The sequence below is a fragment of the Rhinopithecus roxellana genome, chromosome 17 (assembly GCF_007565055.1).
Source record: "Rhinopithecus roxellana isolate Shanxi Qingling chromosome 17, ASM756505v1, whole genome shotgun sequence".
In the NCBI taxonomy this organism is placed as follows: Eukaryota; Metazoa; Chordata; class Mammalia; order Primates; family Cercopithecidae; genus Rhinopithecus; species Rhinopithecus roxellana.
This window is the reverse complement of record NC_044565.1, coordinates 15,420,168-15,432,207: the sequence shown is the minus strand read 5'-3', so window position 1 is coordinate 15,432,207 and position 12,040 is coordinate 15,420,168. Positions and strand designations below refer to the sequence as shown.

The 12,040-nt window shown below is 34.1% G+C and overlaps 1 protein-coding gene across 1 annotated transcript in view; it reads left to right on the top strand.

Annotated features, from left to right (window-relative positions):
- Nucleotides 1-12,040, top strand: part of LOC104668948 (neurexin-1-beta) — a 320,192-nt gene that overhangs the window by 112,426 nt on the left and 195,726 nt on the right. The window contains exon 2 of the mRNA XM_030921397.1: nt 8,048-8,229. Within this exon, the coding sequence (XP_030777257.1) occupies nt 8,048-8,229 (182 nt within the window). The remainder of the gene's footprint in view (nt 1-8,047; nt 8,230-12,040) is intronic.

The following is a 12,040-nucleotide window of genomic DNA, read 5'->3' as shown; positions in this document are numbered from 1 at the left end:
CTTCATGGTTAGGACATTCAAATGCTCTCTTCTAGCCATTTTGAAATTTACAATACAATAATATTAATCATAGTTACCCTACTGTGCAACAAAACACCACCATTTGTCTGGCATCTCACACAAACTATTTTGCCCTGATATTTATTTACCTTTAATGCACAGATCCTATCTGCTGAAGAGAAAAGGCTGTTTTTGAATTTATATTCATAGCTCCTTTCACAGAGTTGGCACTTATCAGCAAACCAAGAGATAGGAAGGCTTAGAAATGTTTTCTATTTTAGTTAATGCCCTTATAATGTCAGAAAAAAGAGAGAATAACTTATTCAAATCAGCACAATCTCTATCAATCATTGATCAGCGATTATGTGGAGTCATAGTTTTATGCTACACCAATGAACGTCATTAACATCTCATTCTATGTGAATAGTGTCTATTTGATTTTCCGGTGTGCAGTCTTTGCTGCTATTGGTGGTGTTTCTGAATAAATGTCTAAGATATTGACAAGATAGGTGAGCCATGAATCTATTTACATTTTAAATAATTATTTCACTTATTAGAGTGGTGTACACTTGTTTTTAGAAGAATGACTATTTTCATGTAGCATACTGTTATTATAAACATCACACATTTTTATTAGAGAAAAGTTTTGGGCCAATAGGTAGAGGCAAATTCATTTTTTAATGAAATGCATAATTACTATTGAAATTATATTTGAGAGAAATGATTCTTGACCTCATAGGAATCACAATAACTTTTAGTTATTTCGTTTTCTCAATTGCTTTATTTTGATTAAATTTTCTTGTTGAGTAAACACACACAATTGTTTTCTTAAATGGTATCTTGGCTGGGTTAGAGCCTAATCTCATAGGGGCTGGCTCATTGAAGAGGAATACACTTCTGCTTTCAGACTTCCCACGTCTACTGTGGATTCTAGCTGGTTCACCCTCCTTTGATACCCTTAAAAATTTAGAAAACATTAATTGTTAGCACCTAATGAGTCCTCATGGATACTGAAGGTATGACAGTGTCTGATTTGCAAGAGTTCAAGAATCTTTTGGATTAACTTGAACCAAATTTATAATTGATATTTGGTGGAATAGTGTGTGGACAGTGATCCTAGACAGTATCACTTTTGTAAAATTCCAATGAAAGAAAGTAGTGTGCTCACAAGTTTGAGTCTCCCTGTCTTGCTCAGTTTTCATTTGACATAAGTAGTCAACAACCTATTTTTTAAAATTCAATAATTTAATTTTATTTAATACAAAATTTATAGTTAAAAAATGCTTTAGTCTAGACTTTTGACAGAACATACAACTTGCTATATATGACAAACTTCCCATTGTTCTCTTTTTTGAAGTTTATTTATTGTGTTTTGTTTTTGTTGACATGTTATAATTGTATATACTTACAGTGATGTTATAATATATGTATATGTTGTGTAAAAATCGAATCAGTATGTTTATCACTTTCATCATCTCATATATTTATCCCTTCTTTGTAGTTAGAACATTCAAATCCTCTCTCCTAGCTATTTTGAAATTTACAATATAATAACATTAGCCATAGCCACCCTACTGTGCAACAAAACACCAGAACTGATTCTTCCTATCTAATTGTAACTTTTTATCTGTTGACCTATGTTGCTGTCTTGAATATCGTCCTTACCTGTTTCCAAAAAGCTTTCATTATTTGGGAATTATCTAAATTCTTCTGGACATTTTTTGTTTCAACCTGATTGAGAATATGGGACCTGTGTCTAAGCCATTTCTGTAACATGCCATATTTCTTGCATTCTTTCATTTATAAAGAACATACCCATTCTCTTTCTCAAATATGTATGATTAAAAATCTGTCTAATTCTCCAGTCTCTTTAGCTAGTTATAACACATTTGCCAATTCTGTTGTCTGCCCTTCCCACCAGAAGTCTTACTTTATGATATATAGTCCATATTTTATTTTTCTTTTCCTAGCATCTTTGTCTTTGCACCCTTACGTGCATATGTAACATTGAGGACTGTGTCTTACTTCTCAATATTAGTAATTATAGTAATTAATTTTTAAATCTAGAAGTGGTTACATATTATAGGTAGAAACTCATTACTTGATTCCACGATTCCATTAAATTTCTCCTAAGATAATGTTCACTTTTTCTGAATTTTTCCTTTTTTTTTTTTTTTTTTTTTTTTTTTTTTGAGACGGAGTCTCACTCTGTCGCCCAGGCTGGAGTGCAGTGGCCAGACTCAGCTCACTGCAAGCTCCGCCTCCTGGGTTCACACCATTGTCCTACCTCAGCCTCCCCAGTAGCTGGGACTACAGGCGCCTGCCACCTCGCCCAGCTAGTTTTTTGTATTTTTTAGTAGAGACGGGGTTTCAATGTGTTAGCCAGGATGGTCTCAATCTCCTGACCTCGTGATCTGCCTGTCTCAGCCTCCCAAAGTGCTGGGATTACAGGCTTGAGCCACCGCACCCGGCCACTTTTTCTGAATTTTTCGTATGCCTATATGAAATTTTTAGGAATTAGGAACCTATAGTGCTCAGTTTCATGAAATAATTCCTTATGATTCTACAAAGAACTTACAATAATTCAGAAAGAAAATAAAGTGTATTTACTTGTTATTGTTTTAGTGGTTGTTAAGATTCTGTTTCATCAGCTTAGAAATGTTGCCCTGATCTAAAACTCTTTTTGCATACAATGTGGTCTCAGTGCTTTTGCTTTTTATGAACTTTAAGCCAAAGAATTCCTCCATATAGGTAGAAATTGTCCAGAAAATTTCAAATTAACAACAGCATCTGGAAAAGGTTGTAGGAAGAATAAAGGTTCCCCTTACTTATAAATGCTTTACTTTTAATATTCATCTGACTACCTGGCTTTTGCTGTAAACTTTCACTGAAGGAAGTGTTATATCCCTGTTACATTTATTAATAGAAACATAATTGTCTGAATGTTTCATGTTGGCTACAAGATGACATTTGAAGAATTATACGCTTTCAAAATGTAACCTTTTATTCATATGCTTATGTTATGAGTTAGAAGCTAATCTACTCTGAAGTTAATTATATTATTGTTCATGTAGCAAGGATCCAGAGCAACCAATAATTGAGCGTACCTGTACATGCTGATTGGTTTTCCTTTTCAGAAATGTTCAGTCTATGTAAGGGAAAATGTTAGCCTTTGCAGAATTGACGTGAGGCTGAAGTGGGCACCTATAGGCAAGGGACAGTTGGCAAGAAAGAACGGGAGGGGAGAGAGCCGTATATGTAAATAGCATGTTCAATAAGATCTAAAAATATTCCCTTATTATAACATCACAGGTAGTTTAAGCAAGAGATATGGGAACTCATGTATATTTTTTACAAACATTTATTGGAGTCTAAAGTATGTTGACATTGCTAAATTCGTGTCTGATAGAGCCAACTTTGTGAATGAATTTAGAGTGAGTAATAGAGGCTTGCTGCACAGCTTAAATGTGGAGATGGCTGAAAACCACTTTAAATTTCAGTCATTCATACATTCAGTGATCTGATGGATGTCAAGGTTAATTTGCAGTAAATCTATTAGTAGACATGGTACTGATGTGGTAGTGTTTGCCGTATAGAAACATGCATAAATAATAAAGGTGATACATTCCTCTAAGTGCCTCTCTATATTGGAACTGTGATTAAGATGTAACTACCACTGCATATTTAACTCACTTATATAGTAAAATAAAACATGTTTCTTTAAAGATAAAATTTTTAAAAAGCTAGCTAGCAGGTTTTTTCTTTTTTTCTTTTTTTTTGTAAGTTTGGTCTTTATTTAATGGTCAGGTGATTTTTTTTTTTGCATTATGCTATAAATCTTGCTATGCTGGATGTTTTATGGTGATGAACTAATATTCTTTTTCTCATGAAAGCTCCCATGTGATACAATTTAATATCCCTTCCATTGTCAACTATTACTGAACATAAATAATAATATAATGAGTTTACATAAAAGTTCTAATCCATGCTATGAAATATTAAAAAGATTAATAAAAATTACAAGGTAGAAATGTCATTTTTGAAAGTCATTTGATTTGGACACAACTTTGAAATATGTCCAACTTTTTTAAAGGCTTTCATATTAAAATAAAACAATGTTACAGTGTTCATTATTTTATATTTTTACAACACACACACACACAACTGCCCTCATGCATGACACCTATTCTCTCTAAAATTTATTAGGCATTTATCACATACCAGGAAATGGACTAAATGTTACTTTGTAATATCTCATTTAATTCTCATAGAGCTCTGTAAGATAGTATTGCTATCCCTATCTTTTTTCAAATAGGAATCCCATTACAGAATAAATGGCTACCAAGTTCACGTAGCTAGCAAATGACACAGTTGGAATTTGAACCCAGATCTCTCCGAGTCTAGAGTTTACATTCTAATCTCTAAGCTATTCTGCTTCAGTAAGTACAACATGTCCTTGGTTCAGAAAGATGTGTGTTAAAGCAGGTAGATTTTGAAACTTTAAACAATCTAACCTACTATATTTGATTGTGAGAGTAATTTTCTAGCTCAATGAAAAGAGGGCTTTAAGAATATAGGAGATTTTGTAAAGTTTGATGCAAAGTTAATTTGAAAAAAAAAAAAAGCCAGAGTGCTTATAAAAGTATATATAAGAGAGCTGAGGAAGGACTGGATATCTAATTTTCTCGCTTATTATAAAATTGTGCCGATTAATACAATACAATGCACTACCATGCATACAGAAGAAAAATTAAGAAAGACTGCTTTCTGGATATATCTGGTGGGAAAAAAGGAAACTAGATATAATGACAATGTTTGACACACAGTAGTTGCAAATTTTTTTTTGCTTTGTTTTGGTGAAACCTAAACAACTGTAAAGTCATTCTAAACACGACAGGTTAGCTAATCTCTTTGTAGTCATCAAGTTTTACATTCACTGAAAAAGGTTAAAATCTGAGATGAAATCAAATCTTGAGTAATTGTATTTATATTGTGACACTTATCTTACTGAGAATATAAACCTTCAAATTATTACCCACAAGTTCTGTAACTGAGCTGGAAACTTTTGTAATTTCATAGGTTTGGGAAGTGCACCCCAACTAAATGTTAATCTACATATATTAAATGTTCTGTCATTTTACATTTACATGTTATTTTTCTCTTTTTAAAAGTATTGTGAGGTGAAAAGAAAGTATATGATAATGAAGAGCAAATGTCACTTTATGGATATAAGACATTAGAATATGAAAACAGTTGGCCTTGATAAATTCAGACTGACATCCAATTAACTTTTTCTTGACTGCCTGGTTATGATAACAGAAATATTTCTGTCATAAATATATATATATATATATACTGGAATAGGGTGAGGATATGGGTTTTATACCAACTCTGCCAATTAATCAAGTTTGCAACTTTAGATCACACATTAATCCTTATGACTAAATTTCCTCAGCTATAGCATGGAAGTAATGTCTGCCCTATGTTCCATATATAAGGAGATAAGAATTTTTTTAAATTGTGAATGTTATTTTTAAAGTTAAAAATCACTATGCAACGTTGTTTTATAATGCTTACCTCACACTTATAATTCTGAAACCATCGGAATTCCTAGATTTGTGTTGTTTTATATCGTTAAATAGGATCTCTAGTTTTGAATATTTTTCTTATTTCACATAATATATATAGTCATTAGAGAACAAAGTTAATTTAAGAAAGGAAAATAAATTAATTATTAAGTATCAGCACTCAGAGGTAACCACCACATCCTCCTTTTAAAGCCGTCTCCACTTTTATATGTTCTTGTCCTATTTTTATCAACAATAGGCTTCACTAGAAAAGTTAATACTTAATCATTTGCAAAAGTTACCAGGCAGAAAAATATTTCTCAAATAGTGCTTGCCTAGAGAGATGATGATGAACAAGCTTCTGATGATGTAGAACATAAGTGGCTCAGGAAAGCCCGAGCATTTCTGATAAACACTCTGTATATTCTGAATTTTCTTTGTGCACTGACTGGTGCCTTTGAAATATGGTTTACCTTTTCTCACTTGAAAGAGATAAACTATTTTCATGCGTTGGTACCCACAAAAATTAATAGAAAAGGGCACAGCCTCTATACCTTTGCATTTTAACAGTATTCTTGTTTATCACTTTTGCATTCAATTTTCTCCTAACATGTTTTCTGGAAGAGGTCTATATACCAAGGCCTATTTAAGCATCAGGTGCACTATGCATATGGCAGAGGTCTTTGGAGTTTCTCAAAGGCCTATGGAAATGTCTGTAACTGAAAACAAAGAAGAGTTGCCTCCAAAAATGGCCACAAAATCAATATTGTCAGCTGTTTAATTAAATGTACACAAATGTGATAGTAGGGCATCTCCATTTAACTGGTAAACTTGGTAATCATAGCAATTCAATGTATAGGTATCTTGAAAACATACTGCTGTTCACACAACTTTTGCACATAAGTGTTACTATTGGTACCAGATATTTTTCTATAAATACAAGGTGTTTTGTGGCCTAAGTTTTAATATTCTCTCTTATTATGTATGATCATGTATATATGATCAAGTCATGTATGATCTGCTGTCTGCAAGTTGGAGAACCAGAAAAACTATGGGTATAGATCATAGGACTGAGAACTGGAGAAACAATGATGTAGCTTTCAGTCCAGGTTTGAAGGCATGAGAACAAGAAGCTGCAAAGGCAGGGAAAGAACGATGTCCCATTTTAAGCAGTCAGGACAAGAAAGAGGGAAAATCCATTCTTTTTTCACCTTTTGGTTCTATCCAGGCCCTCAAAAGAATAGGAACAAAATGGATGGCCATTGAATGATGCATTGAGGTAAGACTTTAGTGCATCAAATGCTCTATTAGTCCGTTTTCACACTGCTATAAAGAACTTCCCTGAGACTGGGTAATTGATAAAGAAAAGAGGTTTAATTGACTCATAGTTCTGCAAGGCTGAGGAGGCCTCAGGAAACTTAACAATCATGGTAGAAGGGGAAGCAGGTGCCTTTGTCACAAGGCAGCAGGAGAGACAGAAGTATGTGTAGGAGGAAATGTCAAGGAATTATAAAACCATCAGATCTTGTTAGAACTCACTATCATGAGAACAGCATGGGCAAAGCCACTCCATGATCCCATCACCTTCCACCAGGCCCCACCCTCAACACATGAGGATCTGAAATTATCTCAATTTCAGATGAGATTTGAATGGGGACACAGAGCCAAACCATATCAAATGCTGAATAAATTGGTGGAAAACAACTCTTTTCAAGTAAGCTGGATAATTTACTGACAAGATGACCATAAGGTAAAACTTGAACACTCACAGAATGGGTCCGTGACATTATTCTCAGTGCTATAAGGCTTGTATTCACCTTGGAGTGGCAGAGGATGAGGGTGTTTTTATGATTCTAAATAGTTTGACAGCTACTAGATGTTGCTTGTTAAATAAAACTTGACTTCTAGGGATGAGATCTATTAGCTGTATTTTCTTGACATGGCTACTGGGGCTGTGGCTGTTCATCCATTAGTTATTTGTCACATGTAAGTAGATCCTTTTTCCATAAAAGTTATATTCCTAGCACAGTTGTTGCGACTTTCTCCACAGTGCTGTATGACCCTGTCACATCTGCATGCAGCTCCTGTTTCAATACCTAGTTGATATATGCTGCTGTTGCTTTTTGGAAGCATCCGGTCAATGTTTTCTACTAAACTATTTCTTAAAAACTGGCGGGAAGAAATAAAGCCTCATTCCATTCCATTCTTGTCCAACTCCATGGAAAACACAGTAACCTACTATTTGTTCTGAAACACCTGCTGGTAAATTTAATCAGTGTATTAAAAACTGAGCTACCCCTCTATTTCTTTTAAAACAACTCAGTCCACTTTCCTGAGCACATTTGATTGAAATCTATAATTTGCTTTGCCATAGTTTTGTGTGTAGAGTTGATACTGTACTGATATATCAGTATAACATGCCTTGCTAATGTGCAGACTTGATGTATTTGTACTAATTGGTTTTGGTTTTTGTTTTCCAGCTGGGACAACATATATCTTTAGCAAAGGTGGTGGACAAATCACGTATAAGTGGCCTCCTAATGACCGACCCAGTACACGAGCAGACAGACTGGCCATAGGGTTTAGCACTGTTCAGAAAGAAGCTGTATTGGTGCGAGTGGACAGTTCTTCAGGCTTGGGTGACTACCTAGAACTGCATATAGTAAGTACTTTTTGAATAAGATTCAGCTTTTACTTTTTACTGTTAACTTTTTGTAAAGAATTTATAATTTTGCCTCTTGGATGCTTCCTTCCCCCAGAAACCAGTACTTTGTTATAGGAAATATGAATACAATCTAGAGGAAATAAGACCACATACCTATTGCTGTTGTTAATCACGTTCTTTGCAATGCAAACTTTTTTTTTGGAGTGTGAATTCCGTTAATTCTGTGTTCAAAATAATTTTTAAAAAATTTTCGGAGTGATTTTAGTGTCTTTAGGCAGACTTGCCAAATGAATAAAATAAGTTATTGCCTAGGAGGAGATACCATACCATCTGGCTGGAAGCAGGAGGTTGTAATACTGGTGACATGCAAAGATCTGGATTCTGTCTTTATTTCTTTGCTCACTAGAGAAAGTACTTATCTGAAGCTACATGAAATAAAAGGAAGGAAAGGATACTTTAAGGATATTTGGGGATGTGAAAGAAGATGGCAAAAAGATTGTTTCTGTGCCATTTTGTGCTTATTTTGATACATAAGTGTCAGGAAAATATATTTTGATTCATAATTACCACTTACATCCTGGGCCCGTTCTCTTTTCTCTAAGTTGTAAGCCTCCCACAGTAATTTACTCAGCATATAATAGATGGCAAAGAGTAGTCATAAATGAAAAGCTTCATTTTCCTTTGAAAGTTGCCATAATTAACGTTAGGGTTCAGGGACCTCTCTTCTTTCTCTGCATTTTAAAAGTTATTAATGAGTATGGTTGCAACTAAATCTTCATTTTCTCACATTATTTGTAAAGAAGCACAGTGTCTTTTACTGTTAAGAGGTATTAATATTTTATTGATATATCCAAAAAATCATAGTGTGTCACACATTCAAAAACTTCTCTAAAGGGTTCTTATTATCATAGTTCTTGGTCTAAAATATATCTTTTAGAAGATTTCAGAAGAAGCATGTAAGTCTCCCCATCCTCTTTTTCATCCTTGAGATTCAGTTTATTTCCCATGCATTAAGCAACCAGTGGAAGTTTGTTCTATTTTGTTCTGTCTATCCCTATAAGTTCTCCTTCTATCAGTACTCACGCTCCAAAGGACATTTGACTAGGTCATCATGTTCTTTCCTGTTAGAATGTGGCCATTGGGTACTAGTTCTAAAATAATTAAGAAAAACATGAAACACCAAAGTACATTAGCACAAACTTTTACAAGTTGTTAATTCTCTGTTTTTATTAACCTGTTTTCTTAATATTAATTTTGTCTTAGAATTCTGGAATTTCCAATAAGGTGTGTAGGAGTTTACACTGACCACAAGGGCTGAATTGGTAAGCTTGAAAAACACAACAAAACTCCTCAGCACAGCCATTATTGAACCATAGTAAAATTTCAATTTAAAATGTAGTTGTCAAAAGGGGAACCCTGGAAAGGTAATTTCAGGTGCCTTTTAGCAAATTTATAACAATCAAAATTAAGAGCATCTGGATTTTTATGGCATCATAAATAAATGATCAGTTAAGATACATTTTACTAGTACAGTAAGGAATCTTGCTGTTTGGAGCAATCTCAACTTTCAAAATGTATGTGCTCAGTTCTGATTTAAGAGCTTTGCTACTTCAAAAAATAAATAAATAAAAATGAAAACAAGAGTCTTTTCCTTCTAAAAGAAATTACTTATTGATCCATAACCAATTACACTTTTACTCTGAGAAAAGGTTCTACAATGATCACTCTCAAGTCACAAGGGGCTATGTTATCGAATTACTCAAACCACTGTTGTTTATTTTATGGTCAAAAAGTTTTAGACTACAAAAATAGGTATTTCTTTCCAGTGCTGGTCAAATGTGGTCTCAGGGTCCTGTCTTAAGTAAATAATTGACTTTCTCAGCATCCATTCTAGCACAATACCCTCCATATCTCCTTTACCAACCATGGATTTCTGATAGCTGCACTGTGAAGGCCTTCTTCTTTCTGAATCTCCTCTCTTGGTCTTGCCTGGTCATTCTCTTTGTATTCAGTGCATGTCTCTACACACCCTTTCTCTTGGACTTGATATCTTCAAAATCTCCCTTGCTGGTAAACCATGTCCTCCTGGGCTTCCCAAATACTGTTGTGTGTCAGCCCTACCCACTCCTTATCAACTAATGGGACTCAATCTTAGTTTAAATCCGGTCAAATAAAATTTTCTTTCTCCCATTGCCTAGAAGAGGTGATTAGACATTAGAGACTCAACAAATCTTTTATGTAGAGATAAGTCACTTCTTTCCATGTTGTTGTTGTTGTTGTTGAGATGAAGTTTTGCTCTTGTTGCCCAAGCTGGAGTGCAATGGCACAATCTCAGCTCACTGCAACCTCCGCCTCCCGGGTTCAAGCTATTCTCCTGCCTCAGCCTCTGGAACATCTGAGATTACAGGTGCCCACCACCATGCCCAGCTAATTTTTGTATATGTAGTAGAGACGGGGTTTCACCATGTTGACCAGGCTAGTCTTGAACTTCTGACCTCAGGTGATCCAGCCGCCTCTGCCTCCCAAAGTGCTGGGATTTCAGGCATAAGCCACCATGCCTGGCCTTTTTCCATGTTTTAAACATATAATCAAAATGAACACAAGACCAGTGGTTTTCTTTTTACTACCTAAGTTTACCTCCAGCTCTTTCCCAAAATGTTGGGCACATGGAATAATAAAAGAAAGAGGAAATAGAAATTAAAAGAAAAAAGGAAAACCAGACAGGAAGGCAAGAAGGAAGGAAGGAAAGAAAGAAGAAAGTACGAAATAAAGGGAGGGAAGAAAGGAACAAAGAAAGTGCAAAGGGACACAAGATAATGCCTGTGGGTGATAGAAACAGAACTGTTCTTAATATTTAGATTTGAGAATATTCAAAGGCTATTTTATCAAATTATTTAGGTATCTTTGAGTCCATTTTGGTTTTCCCAAATAAATTGTTCTACTTCTTTCATGATTGAAATTTAAAAGGAAAGATAAGATTTATAAATTCTAGATTATTGCTGTATAATTTAGGTTTGTGAATATAACTGACTTAGAAATAAACCTAATTGGTGCTATACTATCGATGATACATTTTTATCTGTAAAAGTTAGACCTATTCATTATCCCTTAAACTGCAAGGAAAATTTGTGTGTAAGCCTTCAAAGTCAGCGAAGTATAAACTATGTACTGATTAGATTGAAGTCTTATTTTCATCCTTATTTGATAGAGTGAGCCAATAAATCAGAAAGTTGATTGCATTCATTAAGACATGCTCCATCATTGCTGAAATATATAATGCTATTTCAATTAGATAATTTAAAAAATCTGATTGGCATATAATTTTAATGAAGGTTTGAATATTTGACATGGTTTGTCATCCAATTTTTCATAATAAAAATGTTAGATTTTTAGAAATTTTGATTTACTGTACTCTTAAAAACATAACAACTTGGAATAAAATGATTTTTGAATTAGGTGGCCCAGTTTGACAGATGGATTTGTTTGTCATATTAATATTAATGCTACCACTGTTAACCTCAAAGTCATATAATATTACTATTGAAATTGTTAAGGTTTTATGAAGGGGTGAGGGGAAGATAAGACATGAAGTGAAGAGCAATTAATTAGTATAGTACCTAGAATATGAGTGCTCAATAAATATTTTCTGAAAGAATTTAATAGCTTTAATGAATTATACATTGAAAATACTGTGGCTTAGGACGAGTGTAGATCTTCAATTATTTAACAGGTCAAGTAAAGTGACAGACATTTTAATTTCTGTATAACTCTGAGAAAGTCCTCCAGCTTCCTGATTACAATACAGAAA